Raw genomic sequence first — 18,291 nt, forward strand, 5'->3', positions numbered from 1 at the left:
GTGAAATTGTGGCGATGTATGGACCAAATGTAATGTCCGTTTAGCCACTGTGAAATGGTGCCAACAATCCGAACAAGGCTGCACAGACCTGGATGATACTGATTGGACAGGAAGGTCATCAACATCAACTAAAGAAGATAATGTCCTGCAAATTGATACAGTGGTTCAAAGCAGTAGCAGAGTGCATATTACAGACACAGCTCAGGAGATGGGCATCTCAATAGTTGGTGTACATACCATCATCTAACACCAATTGGATTACTGGAAATTGTGCACACGATAGATACTACAATCAATGACACCTGAACACAAAGCAGCAGGTTTATGGCTTCTATGGATTTCCTCCAGAGTTGTTCTGGGGAAAGCAATGAGTTTCTAAACCACATGATTATGGGCAATGAGACATGGGTTTCACATGGGAAACAAAAGGATTGTCTATGGAATGGACGCACATCCTCGTTGGTGCTGGTGAAGTTGTGCCACCAACAGTGAAGTTCATGGTCACAGTTTTCTTTGACTTTAAAGGAAATGTTTACACAGAGTTTATGCAACAGGATGCAACCATTAATGCCGACTCTAATGGACAAAACATTAAGGTCACAAGGCATGACCGTAAAGAACAAGAGGCAGGGAAAGTTATGCAGAGGCATTGTTCTCATTCACGACAATGCAACACTACATAAGGAGCACACAACACAATTTTTAGATGGGAAGTACAGCAGAATCTGGCTTACAGTCCAGATCACGCAACATGTGATTTCCATGTGCTCAGCAAGCTGAAAGAACATCTGGGAGAAACAAGATTTGCCAATGATGAACAAGTTCAAACAGCAGTTCTCCAATGATTCCATGACCAAGGAGTGGATTTCTATCATTAGGGAACTGAATTATTGGTAGAACGTTCCAGTCACCCCCATTGCAGGTACTATATTTTGCTGCTATTACAGGAAAATGGCAAGAAAAGAACCATAAAATAGCAGAACACAGTATGATTCAAAGTTTCCAGTTCCAAGTTTGTTAGCTCTTGATTCATGAAGACCGACTGGCAAATCTCTCTATGACCGACTGACTATTTTTTAAAATAATGGTATGGTGTAACTGTGTTCGTTTGCATTGTACTGCGTAACTCCATAAAGTTAACTGACCTCCCATTATCATGTGTAACTTACTTTTGAAGGTGCCTCACATATGACTCCTATGGCAGCAGCTGTCCTCTCTTGGACAAGAATGCTCAAGGATGCTGCCATTGTTTAAGGGGCAACTGACTAGGACTTGTACCTGCCTAATATTTCAAGGGTGCTCTTTATTATATAGTGTTATGTTATCCCTCGATGCCTTTTACTCCCCTTTCCTGAACGTCATCTAGACTGCCTTCCATTAGTTTACTGTGGGCTGGTTATCTCCTGCCCATTTCTCCAACATAGTGACTCTTTCCTGCACTTCTTTCTTCTTTGGGGTCCTGATAACCATGTCATCTGCAAGTCATATCATGAACCTAAATCATGACATGCACTATTGATTGTCAGTTCCACATTATGGAATAATAGCAGAATAAAGAAAAATGGGAAGCCTGGGATCCCATAAAAATCCAGTGCATCTTCTATTCCCAATACCACATTCACATCAACTGATCAAAATTTCAACAACTCAGAGTATGGTTCTTTTTTTTCTTTGCTAGTGGCTTTACGTCGCACCAACACAGATAGGTCTTACGGCGATGATGGGATAGGAAAGGCCTAGGAGTTGGAAGGAAGCGGCCGTGGCCTTATGTAAGGTACAGCCCCAGCAAGAGCATGGTTCTAAAGTTGACATACCGGGCGAGTTGGCCGTGAGCGCAGAGGCGCGCGGCTGTGAGCTTGCATCCGGGAGATAGTAGGTTCAAATCCCACTATCGGCAGCCCTGAAAATGGTTTTCCGTGGTTTCCCATTTTCACACCAGGCAAATGCTGGGGCTGTACCTTAATTAAGGCCACGGCCGCTTCCTTCCAACTCCTAGGCCTTTCCTATCCCATCGTCGCCATAAGACCTATCTGTGTCGGTGCGACGTAAAGCCCCTAGGAAAAAAAAAAAAAAAAAAAAAAAAGTTGACATAAGATACTGAGCATTTTGAAAAAGAGTTCATGCTTCTAGGTCCAATACTTGAGGAGATATTCATTACCAACTGTTGCTACCAGGGAGACTGTATTTTGATAAAAATGTAATTAACTTACACATTCACTAATTTTCTTACCAGTTGTACAAAATTTTCATATTTTGTAAGGACTCAACCTGCTGCATAACTTAGTTTGTTAAGAAGAAACATAGATAGCGCAAAAGTCAAAACATAGAAATGTAATTTTTACACTACAGACATTTATGTTCAGTTCTGCTGTAAACTTCCCATTGCCGATGTTGGGTCCCTATCTGCGCAGTGGGTCACATATAGTGATGAAAGGAGAGCATCTAGCAATGTGATTTATGGAAGGGCTGTTATCATGACATAAAAAGCAGAAGAAAATGCAAGTGACAGAGAGCAAATCACATCTAGAAATCTGCGTCGCTGAAAACCTTTGACGTGTTAGTGCGACATTAATCCACTAGCAAAAGAAGAAATCCAAGTGCACCCCCATAGCAGGTACTATATTTTGCTGCTATTACAGGATGATGGCAAGAAAAGAACCATAGAATAGCAGAACACAGTACGATTAAAATTTTCCAGTTCCAAGCTCCATGGCTGTTGGCACTTGATTCATGGAGAGAAGGAATAGAGAAAAAAATTGTTTTACAAAATGAGGCCAATACAGTAGTCCTTAATGTAGACATTCATAAAGCAACTTCGGGTAATTTTTGACCTAATCTATATACCGCATTTACACAAACGTAATGTGTACCCTAAACTTAAAAATTAAAACCATTAAAAAAAAATGAGTTTGTTGGAGCATAACTGGTAGAGTAAATTTATTTTACACAACAATAGATGTATATTACTCACACACGTTTTAGTGATAGATTTTTGTACAGGGGTGAGGAGTAAGGAGGGAGCACCCGGTTCCGGTAATACTGCCAACTGAATGGAAATTAAATCTGAATTGAATCGATAATATGATCGATTGATATGAATTTTCTAAACCTTTTTTTTATCTTAAGCCAATAACTGTGTCACACATACACATTATAATATAACGTTTCTCGATGTGAATCTTGTTCCTAGCATGAATTCTATAGTTGGGCTTTGCTGTGTAAAAAACAACAGTACTAGTACATAAAATGTATGCCAGATGTCGCACAGCGATGCATAAGCGATTCATAGTTTGTGTTTCAAAGGTTGCCAATATGAATCTCGAAGACAACCGAGGTCGACCGATTCAGCACTAGGGTGTCCATCTATCACTAAAAAGTGTGCGAGTAATACATGAACTATAAAAACAACATCAATTTTTAAGTGGCTCATTGTTAAGTGACATAGTCATTATTAAAAAAGAATGCCTAAGTTGATTACCTACATGACATGCAAACAAACATACCATAAATTACAGGCGTTACTCATCATTATTCACTAATGTCATCATTACTGGTATCCTCGGAGGAGTCTAAATCAGAAACAGATTCATTTCCTCTTTCCCCATCATCCTCAGGGTCGTTCCAGAGGACATCATCTTCACTGTTGACCAGAGAATTTGAAATGTAGCATTTCTTGAATGATTTTATGATCATTGGTGCTTCAATGCTTTTCCAGGCAGCCAAAACCTAGTGTGCAATAATGTGGGGTGCAGCATACTTAATTTTTCCTGTCGGAGTCAGTTCACGGTTTGATTAGCAAAATCACTTTTATTCATGAAGTATATTTTGGACTTCTGCCCTGTAATTAATTATAAGCACACACTATGCATTTCAAAAGGAACCTTGCCTTTCATCATCAGGAGACAACAGGGAAATGAAACGATGCATTAGAGGTTGCTAGGAGAAAACAACAAGGAACTTAAAATGCTGCCCTAAGATGTAAAAGGGACACCATTTTAGCCCCATGCTAGAGACAACGAATGGCAACAGTAAAGCATCATTCTCTAATGTTTCTGATAATAGGTAGCCACGATTCACTTAAGTTGTAGCCTGTATCGCGGTTGAAATTATCTGGGTGTTAACGTATTTCAACCGCCTCCCTGATAATTCTTGGGCGATATTGCTTTATACGGGCAAGAACGTCCACTTCTTGGAACAAGACATCATGACCAGGTGTTAAGGCATGATCAACAACAGCTGATTTATCAGGTTGGTTGAGTCTGATACATCTGGTATGTTCTCTGATGCGAGTACATACTGTTCTCGAAGTCTGCCCAATATAAACCTTGCCACAAGTACAGGGAAATCGTAGATACCAGGTTGTTGCAATTTAGGCAAACTATCTTTAGTTGGTCGCAGGAGTTGCCTAATCTTAACTGATGTTCCAAAAACAGTTCATACATGGTACCTACATAAGATTTGAGCAATATGATCCGTCGTGTTATGTATGTAAGGTAGGTAAGCAGTTCCTTTTACATCTTTTTCCTTAACAGACGTCCAATTATGCGTCGATTTCAGAACCGTTGAGATCAAAGCTCTGTTGTAACCGCTGCTCTCAAAAGTAGTTTTCAAGGTGTTCATTTCCCCTTGTAGAGCTGACACTTCACAAATCCTCCTGGCCCTGGTAGTCAGAGTTGTAAGAATACCATGTTTCTGGGCAGGGTGATGGTGGGAATCTGCATGGAGATATCTATTGGTGTGTGTAGGCTTACGATAAACGCTGTGTCTTAAAGATCCATCTTCTTTCTTGGTGATGAGAACATCTAAAAATGGTATTTTGCTGTCAGATTCCATTTCCATGGTGAAATAAATGGAAGGGTGCTGGAGATTAAGGTGATCCAGAAAGTGACCAAGATTGTCTTCACTTTCTGTCCATATGACGAATGTATCATCCACACATCGCCACAAGATCTTCAGTTTGCAAGGTGCCAACAAAGCTTTCTCTTCAAAGTTTTCCGTGAAGAAATCAGCCACAACAGGAGAGAGAGGACTTCTCATGGCCACACCATCTGTCTGATCATAATGTTTTCCATTCCACAGAAAGTAGGAGGAGGTCATGCAGTGATAGAAAAGCCTTGCAATCTCTTCAGTAAAATTGCCATTAATGAGAGACATTACACCATCAACAGGCAGATGAAATACATAAACACCCAGATAATTTCAACCACGATACAGGCTACAACCTCAGTGAATCATGGCTACCTATTATCAGAACCATTAGAGAATGAAACTTTACTGTTGCCATTCGTTGTCTCTAGCATGGGGATAAAATGGCGTCCCTTTTACATCTTACGGCATCATTTTAAGTTCCTTGTTGCTTTCTCCTAGCAACCTTTAATGCATCGTTTCATTTCTCTGTTGTCTCCTGATGAAGAAAGGGAAGGTTCCTTTTGAAACGCGTAGAATGTGTTTATAATTAATTACATGGCATAAGCCCAGATATACTTCATGAATAGTTACACGGGCCGTGGAAGTCTTAATGATAAAATCATTTTTCGTACTGTTCCCGAACGTAACCTTTGAAAGGTTTATTTATACTAACGTTGAGGGGTTGTAACACAGAAGTAATAATAACAAGGTCACTGGCTAGGCTGTGGATCTCCTTTCTTATGTCATCAATGAGATAACACGAAATACATCAAGACAAAGCAATAATTGTAAAAGCCCACCAGGATGGAGTTCCCATATGTTTTGGAGCCAGTCAAGCATTAAAGTTTCAGTTATCCATCCCTTGTCTTGCTTTCGAACAATAATGTCATTAGAAAACAGTTTTTTCATTTTTAGGGGTCTTGGGCCTTGTTTGGTGCTTGAAGATTAAGAAGGGGGGAAGGTTGCAGCCATCTGCTGTGATTGCCAGCATTACAGTTATGCGCTGTTTTTCACACGCTGATGTTTTGACGGTAACTTATTTTGTCCCCTTCTCATCAGTTGTGTAATTATGTGGCATATCAAACCAAACTGGTGTCTCATCAGGGACTACGAAGGGCCAGAGCCAGGAAGTGAGCAGTCGACATCATGACATTAAAAATGTAATCACGTACATGTTAAAGGATTGTCTTGTTAATGGTGGGTACAAAGTTCTATAATAAATAACTGACAATTGTTTTTCTGAACTCACCACATAAAAGTATCTGAGCGGAGTCAACAGCAAGGAGATAGGTTATTAACATACTAATAATTTGGAATAAAGTCTAAACTAACACCAATTTACTTATGAAAGAAAGTTGTATGTTGGCTGTAATACACACGTATATGATTATCCCCAAAATCCTAGAAAGAGACTTTTTTTTGTTATTTGCTTTACATCGCACCGACACAAATAGGTCTTATGGCGACGATGAGGCAGGAAGGGGCTACGAGTGGGAAGGAAGCGGTTGTGGCCTTAATTAAGGTACAGCCCCAGCATTTGCCTGGTGAGAAAATGGGAAACCACAGATAACCATCTTCAGGGCTGCCGACAGTGGGGTTCGAACCTTTTATCTCCCGAATGAAAGCTCTCAGCTACGCGACCCTATGAGACTAACAACAATTCAAACTATTAACCAAGAAAGCATTCCTGTAACAAATAGCATATTTTTAAAATAATGCAACCTGACAGCAATCTTATCAAAGTGCTAACTTAATTGGATTGATCGATCGATTGCTTATCTAGTCTTTCCTTAAATAATTGCAAAGAATTTGGAAAATAATTGAACATCCCCCCTGGTAAATTATTCCAATCCCTAACTCCTCTTCCTATAAACAAATATTTGCCCCAATTCGTTCTCTTGAATTCCAACTTGATCTTCATATTGTGGTCTTTCCTACTTTTAGGAACACCACTCAAACTTATTTGTCTACTAATGACATTCCATGCCATCTCTCCACTGGCAGCTCGGGACATGTTGCTTAGTCGTGCAGCTCGTCTCCTTTCTCGCAAGTTTTCCCAGCCCAAACTTTGCCACATACTTGAAACGCTACTCTTTTGTCGAAAATCACCTAGAACAGGTAATCACCCTCCAACATATGTATTTGGTGATACGATACACTTTGTATTTCAGAAGTTACATATTTAATATTTATTTATACAGTGGTTTATACTATTTAGTACGTCTTTTGCGGGGTACGGTCTGTCTTGTCTTGGTGTTATTTGTTTGTTTATAAACATCTGTGGTAGTACTACTAGTCACATTCAGGCACCTGGAAGGATACTGGTTGAATCAGTCTTCTACATTATCAGGAACCAGTTGATTGATGGTGAAATGCTTATTCTTTAGAGTTTTCTTCAGAAGATCAAAAATGCGACAGTCGTAAGGGAGATAGTTAATAATACCAATATAATGGTCCGTTATTGGACATTATAAATTTTCCAGCTAACTCATTCTTGGTTGCCTGCGTTTCGCCCTCGTGTGCTAAGTTAGGCTCGTCAGTTGGGACTTGGCACACCACCCAAGACGCAAGGCTAGTGCATACCGTGGAGGTTGCTGCTGCTGCTGAGGTTATTTCATTCCTGTCCTTTGACAGGCGGGCCGTCAGCTAAACTAGTAGCTCTTTGGCCTTTGATTGTTGATTTTTGATATTATGGCTTTAAACGTGATTGTATGTGTTGTGCATACGTCATTTATATTGTTGATTTGGCGCAGACGTCGCCGGACCACCAAGGGGAACCATCCCACGGAGAGGACCCGCACCACACCCCCCCATAGTCTTCCCCCGCTAGATCCCGTTTATTGAATTCCTTCTTTGTACATTTATATTTACATATATTTACATATATTTACATTTGGTAATTGTTTCATTGAGCTTCTTCTTTGGTTAGAGTCTTTAAGTCCTTCTTGCTGATCGTATTCACTACATATGTATCAATTTACAATAATTATATATTTAGCACAAGTTATATATTTTACACAATTTTTAAAGGTAAATTTCTTGTTTCGTGGAGCCTCTTGATTGGCTATAGTTTTTAGGTCCATTTTGCTTTTTATTTGTAACATATGTATTTGGTGATACGATACACTTTGTATTTCAGAAGTTACATATTTAATATTTATTTATACAGTGGTTTATACTATTTAGTACGTCTTTTGCGGGGTACGGTCTGTCTTGTCTTGGTGTTATTTGTTTGTTTATAAACATCTGTGGTAGTACTACTAGTCACATGTTTGTTTGGAATGTCATTCATAGTCGTAGTGGTCACTGTGTTAGTGGGTCAGTCAGTGTTGTCAACAATGCGGTAGTAGTAAGTATGTGTTCATTGATGGTTTGGTCTCGTCTTGTGGCGGTTTATATTTTGAATTCATATCTTTGCATAGGATGGAAATAAAATATTTAGTAAATAAATAGTAATAATAATGACAGTAATTTAATAATGATAATGATAATTATGTTAACCAAATGTTTATGTTGTCCGTTTAGATATTATTATTGCTGTCCAGGGAAGTAGTGATAATTTTGATTAATAGCCATAATATGATAATAATAATAATAATAATAATAATAATAATAATATTTTGAAAAGCAATAATAATAGTAATAATCTTTTAGTAATAATATTGGTGATTGTGATATTATTCATTTTCACGTATACAATTTGAACACTCATACGGTAAATTCACTGAAATTTTTCACTATCTTTGGGATTACCAGAGATTTCACTTCACTTCACTTTCACTTGTTATCTGTGACAGCACTTTTGGTGCCTGAGTTGGCCGGTACACTATTCTGGTGATGTGTCACCGTGGTCAGGAGCATCCTTTCAATTATGATATGCTATTGTTGAGACTTTGTGGCGGTGACAGTGGGAAGGTGGTGGAAGTTAGGTGATGGGAGGTGGGAAAATATGAGAATTTTCTGGAGTGCGGTTGTCGTTTAGAATTGCGGTGGCTAGAGGTGACAGTGGTAGGGCTTCTTTAATTATAGGGTTGTTATGGAGTGTGCCTCTTGTCAAATATTGGAGGCGTAGTTTATGTAGGTATGATGTTATTTCTGGGAAGGTATAGTAGGGGGTGAAATTGGCAGAGGGTGTGTCTGTAGGTAGTGAGCTATACGTATGGCGTGACGGTCGAGTCGATTAAGTTTAACGTATTCAGTTGGGTGGGCAGTAATCCATGTCAGGGAGGCGTAGGTTATTAATGGTCGGATGAAAGTCTTATAAACGTAAATTATCTGGGTGGGTTTAAGTCCCCAAGTGAAACCTGTTAGGGATCTGAGTGCTCGAAAACGGCTTAAAGCTTTCCTGTGGATGTCATCTAGGTGATGGTTCCATTGCAGGTTATTTTGAAATTTAATTCCTAGGTACGTTAGTCTGTTAGTTTCAACAAAGGGTGTATTGTACATTGTTATGTGGACTTTGTGGCGTGCAGGGCAGAGACGGGATTTATTTCGGAAAACTATGAATTGGGTTTTGGTGGGGTTGATGGAGATGTGCCAGTGGTTTAGCCAGGTTTCGAGGGTGTTTAAGTATTTCTGTAGCCTGTTGTTGAGGGATGTGAAGGTAGGGCTGAAGGCTAGGATTGCAAGGTCATCAGCATATTGGTAGAGTCGTAATGGTGGTGATGGGTGCAGTACGTTGTATGTGTATAGTATATAAAGGAAAGGAGAGAGTGGGGAGCCTTGAGCAAGACCTGAGGTTATGGGGAAGGTATACGAGTGGGTTCCGTTTATGTTAATTACGGCTTTCCTAGTTTTGAGATAATTAAATATTAGTCTTATGATGGTGGTGGGGAGAGGGAGGTGGCTAATTTTGAATATAAGTCCTTCGTGCCAGACAGAGTCGAAAGCTTTGTTAACATCAAGGCATATTAGGGCGGCTGGTTTACTGGTTTTAATATAGGTGTTTACGGAGGATGTGATGTGGAAAAGGTGGTCTTGGGTGGAAAAATGTGGTCGGAAGCCAGCTTGGGAGGTTGGAAGGAGGTTGAGAGAATGTAGGTATCTCGACATTCTTTTATATAATATTCCTTCAAATATTTTACTGAGTACTGTGAGGAGTGATATTGGTCTATAGGAGTGAATGTCAGACGGAAGCTTGTTAGGTTTCGGGAATAATAATATGATAGATTTACCCCAGTGTTCAGGAAAAACACCGGTATATAACATAGTGTTATAGATCGAGCAGAGTATGTTAATTAGGATGAGTGGGGCTTCTTTTATGTGGTGATAGGAGATGTTATCTGGGCCGGGAGCGGTGTTACGTTTGTAACGTAGAAAGTTTTGTATTTCTTGGGGTGTGATTGGAGCGTTAAGTGGATGGTTATAGTCTACTTCTCGAAAGTGATTGAAGGAGGGTTTGAGATGAGTGAGATCTGGGTTATTATGCTGTATTATTGTAGGTTCTTCTGGATGTCTGTATTGTGGTATTTGTGGGGGAGAGAAGACTTGAGAGTAATGGTCGGCAAAAACGTCTGCTTTTTCTTTATCTGTAGTAGGAGGGTTAGGAGCGACGTGTATAGGATAGGTGGGTCGTGATTTATGTGTTTTAGTTAGTCTTCGAAATGTAGTCCAGAATTTGTTAGAGTCGTGCATATCAGATAATTCTGAACATGCAGTAGTCCATAGTTTTTGTTTTATTGCTTTGATGTACGAACGTGCATGTCTTAGTGTTCTTCTGTGCTCTCGTAAAGTCGTATTGTCGCGAGTACGTAAGTAGGAGTTGTACAGTTCGTGGGCTAGTTTTAGTAATGATAGTGCTTTGGGGGGGATTGGGGGTTTGGTAGGATGATAGGAATGTCTCGGAATGTGTCTTTGGTCAGCTGTTATTATTACTTGCTCTACTAGGCTGATTAGTGCCTGTAGGTTTGGGATTGAGGTAGGTGGGGGGAGTGCTGGAGCAGTTCTGTTATTGTTTGGCGGTATTGTTGCCAGTCGGTTTGAAAATAACGTCTGGTGGGAGGAGGGCGGGAATATTGGTTACGTAATGTGTAGGATATGTTTGGGATGGTGATTATCGCTGGTGCGTGGTCAGAATCTATACATAGTCCTTTTTCTATTACTGGGTTAGTGGAGAGTGAGGGCGATAAGATGAGCATGTCGGGGGGTGGAGTTGGAAATAGGACGGGTGTGGAAGGGGAAGGGAATCTGTACTCCCTGGATTTGCGAAATTACTGTATTAAAGTCATTAGATTGTGTTACATTATAAGAATTAATATTAATGTCGGCTATAAATATGTAATTATGAAAAGTTGAGTCTATGTATTTAATGAAATCTACTGGTGGAGGTGATCTGGGTGTAAGGTACATTGTTACTATTGCTATAGTGGTATTGTTTGGAAGATATGTTTCTATTATTAGGTATTCTGAAAAGTTATTCGCAAAATTATAAGAGAAAGATTTAGTTGTTATATGTTTCCTGATTCCTATGGCTACTCCTCCACGAGCTTGTCCTGGTCTGTGGAGATGGAATATCTTAAAGTGTGGGCTTTGTTTTGGAGTTAGAAATGTTTCATTTAAGATGAAAATATCCGGGTCGTACAGCGAGAGGGAGTTGTCCAGTACAGCACGGCTGGTGTTTAGAGAGCCGATATCAGTATAGTATAATTTGACCATTAATTAATTATTGGGACAGTGTTCAAGGGAAAAAATGCATAGTGCATCTTATTCCCGGAGTACACTATATCCACGCGAGTGTTAAACACCAGTCGCGCTGCTAGCTGGACTTGGGATAGGATATGGGGGCGGTTAAAGGGAAGGACGTTCTGTAACACCATACTTATGAATCGTATGATGTTCTCAGTACTGGGGGTGGGGAGGTTGGATGAGGGAGCGGGGGTGGGGAGATCTTGGGAGATAACTGGAACTACTGATTCTGGTTGGGTTGGGTCTGGAGCTGGGCGAGCTTTACACTTGTAGGAGAAAGTTGGGTGGGGGAGGTTACAATTCACACATTTCGGAGATGACTTATTACTACAATTTTGAGTGGGATGCTCCTGTCCACAAATAGCACATACCTCGGGGTGCACGCAAGGGGTGCCTGGTGCGTGGTCGTACCTCTGGCAACGATCACACCTGATCTTCTGGGGCGGTGAGGATCTTGAGGGCTCCACTCGATGCCTGCGACGGTAGATGACGGCGCCGTCCCGCAGTAGGCCATCCAGCGTGTTGATGTCCCTGGATAGTATCCGGATCAGGGAAGTTGGGCCTTGGTTGTTTCGGATCCTGATGACTTTATAGATCTGATGACCCTCTTGCTGCAGCTGGGCGGCGATCTCATCCTCCGTCCAGTCCCGTTCCACTTGGTAGGCCACCACTGATAGGATAGGTGAGGGGCGAGAGGGAGGCGCTCGCCTGGTTGGAGCCTGTTGAGTGATGTTAGCTGCCCTCGCGTGCTTTCCGAATTGATGCACTCCAATGGCTGTAGTTAGATGGTGATAAAATGGCTTCGATGTTTTAATATCGAAATAGCCGTCCCGTGTTCTCTGTATTTCCATTTCATAGCTGGCATGGTTAGGGGTGAACCTTGTGATGATCTCGTATAAGGCTCGTGTGTTGGCCTTGTCTAGGTCGATATGCATTAGTTTTACGACGTAGAAGTTTGGTGGTGGCAGGGGCACCGTGGTCACAACACTTCTTTGCCTGATGGAAGGTGCCAGCGCAGGGTTCTTAGCCGCTTGGGCGTAGCTCCTTACGTTGGTTGGTATGAAGTCCAGGGTTCGCTGCGGCGATCTCTGAGGCATATGGAAAGGCGCTATGATGTTGGCTTCTTCTTCTATTTCCACTCTTAGTGGTCGGATGCCGGAGCCTGGAGAGCCCAGTGGGGTCAAGTTTTGTACCACTGAGCTCGGCGAAGTGTAGGTTGACCCTGATGTCAGCGTCTCTGAGTCGAATGATGAATTTAAGTTGCACCGTCTTTTCCGTTCTGATGTTGGTGAGGGCGATGAAGTATTTTCCCTGCGACGTGCCATTTTCGTAGTTTCCGATTCCATTTTTTCTGAGCCGTTAGGCAATAACGGTGGTGGTGAATTACTCATTGTTGCCACCTGGTTTGAATTTGAATTTGAAAATTCAACGTTATGTATTTCTTCTTCTACTTCTTCCACCTGCTGGTTGAGACTTGAATTACTTGCTCTTCTTGGACTTGATTGCAGCGACATCTAGCGGTACCGACAGGAAGTACCGTGGAGGCCACTGCATAGGCTATTTGAAGCCACCAGCAGTGCCAATGCACTGTGAGAGCTATGTCTCAATTTCCAAAAATAGATGCCTGCTTGGCCATCAAATGATGTAGATGTTGATTCCCATAGGGAACCTAAAATATTTGTCCTGAGTAAATTTATAATACCAATATAATGGTCCGTTATTGGACATTATAAATTTTCCAGCTAACTCATTCTTGGTTGCCTGCGTTTCGCCCTCGTGTGCTAAGTTAGGCTCGTCAGTTGGGACTTGGCACACCACCCAAGACGCAAGGCTAGTGTAGGCCTATGTATCGTCTTGCATCCTCATCACGACTGCAGGTCGCCTACCGGCGTAAAATCAAAAGACCTGCAACTGCGACCCGAACATGTCCTCGGACACTCCCTGCACTACAAGCCATAAGCCATTTCATTACAAGCACATAATGGGCCAATGACCTACAGTAGATTCTTTTTTAAAACAACAATCAGCAACAGCAACATCAGCACAAGCACACTTCATGGCAGTTTTCTAGGTCAAAACATTTTCTTTGCAAGAGAACTGAATCCTGGTAACTTATGCTGTATTCATTTGGATTGAAATTTTTCCTCTTCTTAGTGAATGTGTGCCTCAGACTGATCACGTTCTGAGCTGTTACTACTAAAACCAAACCATGAAGTGTTGCCATTCCTTGGAATCAGTTACCTACTGTGTTGTAAGCTCTGTCTATTTTTCAATTAAACAACTGACATAGCCCATGGCTCCAATAACAGAAGAAGATATTCTGCACATATCCAGAATCTTTCAGTAGAATTTTAGCCCAAGAAACAAAATGTATGTAAATCACTGAATATAATAATTTTCTAATCTACTCTATATCCTTTATGTCCTCATCCTCGAAAATGTTGTGAGATGGACAGCAGGCAATGGTATGTTGATAAACGGGGTTAAAAGTCAGGTTGTGAGTTTCACAAGTAGGAAAAGTCCTCTCAGTTTTAATTACTGCGTTGATGGGGTTAAAGTTCCTTTTGGGGATCATTGTAAGTATCTAGGTGTTAATATAAGGAAAGATCTTCATTGGGGTAATCACATAAATGGGATTGTAAATAAAGGGTACAGATCTCTGCACATGGTTATGAGGGTGTTTAGGGGTTGTAGTAAGGATGTAAAGGAGAGGGCATATAAGTCTCTGGTAAGACCCCAACTAGAGTATGGTTCCAGTGTATGGGACCCTCACCAGGATTACCTGATTCAAGAACTGGAAAAAATCCAAAGAAAAGCAGCTCGATTTGTTTTGGGCGATTTCCGACAAAAGAGTAGCGTTACAAAAATGTTGCAATGTTTGGGTTGGGAAGAATTGAGAGAAAGAAGAAGAGCTGCTCGACTAAGTGGTATGTAACAGTTCAACAATAATAAAGGTGTTTTAATTTATTCCACCTATTCAATACTTATATTCAATATAAGTATTGAATAGGTGGAATAAATTAAAACACCTTTATTATTGTTGAACTGTTAAAACATTTTCAATACGGACCTAAAATGAGGTTTATAACATGTAAGTGGTATGTTCCGGGCTGTCAGCGGAGAGATGGCGTGGAATGACATTAGTAGGCGAATAAGTTTGAATGGCGTTTACAAAGGTAGGAAAGATCACAATATGAAGATAAAGTTGGAATTCAAGAGGACAAACTGGGGCAAATATTCATTTATAGGAAGGGGAGTTAGGGATTGGAATAACTTACCAAGAGAGATGTTCAATAAATTTCCAATTTCTTTGAAATCATTTAGGAAAAGGCTAGGAAAACAACAAATAGGGAATCTGCCACCTGGGCGACTGCCCTAAATGCAGATCAGTATTGATTGATTGATTGTTTCACTCACAGTGGTGGCCATGACTGTTACAATATCAAGTCTATATAACCTGACACCATTGTTAGCTAATTCGACTCCCGTTGGTGGAACTCGCTAGTTGGAAGACCGAGAAGAAGGTGGATTGACCAAATTTGGAAGTACATTAGAGTAGCTGGACTGGATGTGGTGGAAGTAATGGAGCAGGAAAAGTGGAAGGACAGAAAGAAGTGGAGGAGGCTTGTTAACCACATTGGGACATTGATGATGATGATAATGATGATGATGATGGTGGTGATGGTGGTGTTGGTGGAAAACTATTTCACCACCACAGAATGTTGGCTGGCAGGGTAAGAGAGGTGGTGAAATATACTTTCTAATCATTAAATTTCATGCCAAAAACCTGGATTCAATTCCACATCACCTTGCAGTGTTCATATGGAGGGAATATGATGATGTTGACAGTGATTCATCCATTGGATGGAGAAGATAAAACTTGAGCAGACCCTTTGGTGTTATTTGACAGGAGTAGGCTATGTGGTGATACCAGGTTCACCCCCTCCCTACCTCACTGTCATCATTCCCACATCCAGGCATGCCGGTTTCCCATGGGCGTCACATTAAAAGACCAGCACCAGGTGAGGCAAACATGTCATCACACTCCCTGCACTAAAAGCCATATGAAAAATAAATAAATAAATAAAATCATTGTTCCTAGTTACCTCTGATTTATTTTACTTTTTCTATAAGAAGCAACAATGTACGAGTATGATGTAGATTCAATGATTGACATAAAACTAGGAGACTTTTTAGTTGGGTATTAAATAACTTAGGTTTTAAAGTCGGTTAACATTACTGGTAGAATGTCTGGCTCTATGGCTAAATGGTTCATGTGCTGGCCTTTGGTCCAATGGGTCCCACGTTTGATTCCCGGCCGGGTCGGGGATTTTAACTTTCATTCGTTAATTCCTATGACTTGGGGGCTGGCCGTTTGTGCCATTTTCATCACTACAATTCATCATAGGTAGGGCCCCATTCTCACAGACACGCAGGTCGCTTACACGGTGTCAACTCACAAGACCTGCACCAGGCCTCTCCGGAGGCCACACGTCATTATTATTATTATTATTTTATACCAGTAGTTTTATAAACTTCAAAATTAGTCTTTGATGGGTGATCAATTTCAACAATGTAAAAAAAAAAAACCCTCTAGTTGTGAGGGAAGCTCTGTGGACACTAATTCTTACTGAATTTTGGAGCATGGGTTGGTGATTATGGCGTCCTTAGCTGAGTCCTGGCATTGCTTCCACTTACTTGTGCCAGGCTCCTCACTTTAATCTATCCTATCGGTCCTCCCTTGGTCAACTTTTGCTCTTTTCCAACCCCAACGGCATTTGAGCACTCGAGGCCTAGGGAGTCTTTTATTTTCACCCCCTTTGTGGCCCTTTCCTTTCTTTGGCCAATACCTTCATTTTTTGAAGTGCCGGATCCAATCCATTTTTTCTCTCTGATTACTGTTATATAGAGGATGGTTGCCTACTTGTACTTCCTCTTAAAACAATAATCACCACCACCACCCCAATGAAGATCTTTCCTTATATATCATCGAAGTAGTTACAATAATCCGCATTAGGTACTATCACCCCATCAACACTGTAATTAAAACTAAGACGACTTTTCGTCTTGGTGAAATGTCAACCAAAATGCCATAATCAATCTCTTTTTGGAGACAATGAAATTTATCAAATGTATTAAGTCCCTTTGTGGGAGACAATACATACTGCAAGGTATAGTAACAAAGGAAAAGAAACTAAAAGGATAGGGAGTTTTGTAAAAAGAAAATGACCATATGCCTATAACCTATGCAAACTAAGAGAACTTATGTTAAGATAAATATGGAATTATGTCCTTCGAAAAAGTTGCCAAAAATAACATACTAACCTAAAATGAGGATATCTCCACCATACATAACTTCCAACAGTTGCTCCAGTAATCACCATAAACTTCCAAAACCATATTGGAATAAATACTGTCCAAAAGCTCCAATGTACAGTACCATCCAACCGCAAAGCGAACAATGCCGTGAAGATCATTAAACATACATGAACTAGGAATTTGCTGGAAACAAAGAAAAATAGTCTAAAATAACATCTGTGTTCGTCTGAGACATGCTATTACTATCTTCACAAACAATGAAAACACATACCGTACCTCGGATTAAAATCCTGAAATAATGTTTGCAAATTCATATTCACAGACTGTATAATTTTATTATGAACACTGAATGTTATCGCATGATTAACACAGAAAATTCAGGTTTCCGACAATTCGGGAAGGCAATATAAACAAAAAGCACTTTGTTTTGATTTTTTACATGTCAGCTGAATCACAACCAAAGTGATCACAACGAAGAACTCACTAATTCTCATTTTCGAATGTAAATTTACAGATAGCGTGAGTGTTGTTATGGTACACACAGATATCAGCTGTTCAGCTGTCAATGATACTCGGACAAGGTTGGCAACATTATTCGCTATCTTTTATTCCATGGATCGTTATTAATATTCTGAGTGCTTCCTGTAGCAAGAGTTATTCGTCACTTCCTCTTTGCTGTAAAGATTCCTTGTTCCTTGTATACGTTTTGGCAAATATGGCTGTAGGTAAAAATAAGGGTCTGTCGAAAGGTGGGAAAAAAGGTGTCAAGAAGAAGATGTAAGTAGGATTGTTCCATGAAAAATGACTTCTATATTATGAGTAGAGTTTTTCTTATTATCGAGATTTATTAAAATTGATGAGATGTTTATGATATCATTAGGTAGAACAGACACTGTGTCACATGGAGATGGTGTAGGATTTGTGGTTGTATAGTGTCTTCTATATAATTATGTTTAGCACATAGATCATTATGGTGCTGTGTTATACCGAGTTATATATATGTCTGCTTTTATGGTTTAGTTATGCAGTGTGATGTGTATTCTGTAATTTAGTTGCAATATGTTCAGGAACGTTAAAAAGTAGTGGTTTCCCTGTAATGGAACACAAGCTTTACAGAACTTTTTTGTATTCTGGGGAATCTTTGTTGTAAATAGTATTTACTATTTGTTCTTCTGTTTTAGAGTTGATCCTTTCACAAGGAAGGATTGGTACGATGTCAAAGCACCATCCATGTTTCAAACCCGGCAGATCGGGAAGACGCTCGTGAACAGGACACAGGGAACTAGTAAGTTACAGTTTGTCTATATCTTTAATTTTCATTTTCTCCGTGTACCTCATCATATTATTTTGTGGAAGTACCGGATGAGTTGGGTTAGGAGC

General features: G+C 40.3%; 2 protein-coding genes across 2 annotated transcripts in view; one reads left to right on the forward strand and one right to left on the reverse strand.

The window, feature by feature from the left end:
- The window catches only part of LOC136856740 (transmembrane protein 185B), a 54,959-nt gene extending 37,608 nt beyond the window's left edge, over positions 1-17,351 (reverse strand). Inside the window, exons 1-2 of the mRNA XM_067134822.2 lie at positions 17,188-17,351; positions 16,918-17,094 (exon numbers count right to left, since the gene is read on the reverse strand). Of these exons, the coding sequence (XP_066990923.1) occupies positions 16,918-17,094; positions 17,188-17,225 (215 nt within the window). The 5' untranslated portion in view covers positions 17,226-17,351. The remainder of the gene's footprint in view (positions 1-16,917; positions 17,095-17,187) is intronic.
- A 190-nt stretch (positions 17,352-17,541) lies between these two features.
- Positions 17,542-18,291, forward strand: part of RpS3A (ribosomal protein S3A) — a 38,597-nt gene continuing 37,847 nt past the window's right edge. The window contains exons 1-2 of the mRNA XM_067134823.2: positions 17,542-17,688; positions 18,093-18,196. Of these exons, the coding sequence (XP_066990924.1) occupies positions 17,627-17,688; positions 18,093-18,196 (166 nt within the window). The 5' untranslated portion in view covers positions 17,542-17,626. The remainder of the gene's footprint in view (positions 17,689-18,092; positions 18,197-18,291) is intronic.

Source organism: Anabrus simplex, chromosome 1 (assembly GCF_040414725.1).
Source record: "Anabrus simplex isolate iqAnaSimp1 chromosome 1, ASM4041472v1, whole genome shotgun sequence".
Classification (NCBI taxonomy): Eukaryota; Metazoa; Arthropoda; class Insecta; order Orthoptera; family Tettigoniidae; genus Anabrus; species Anabrus simplex.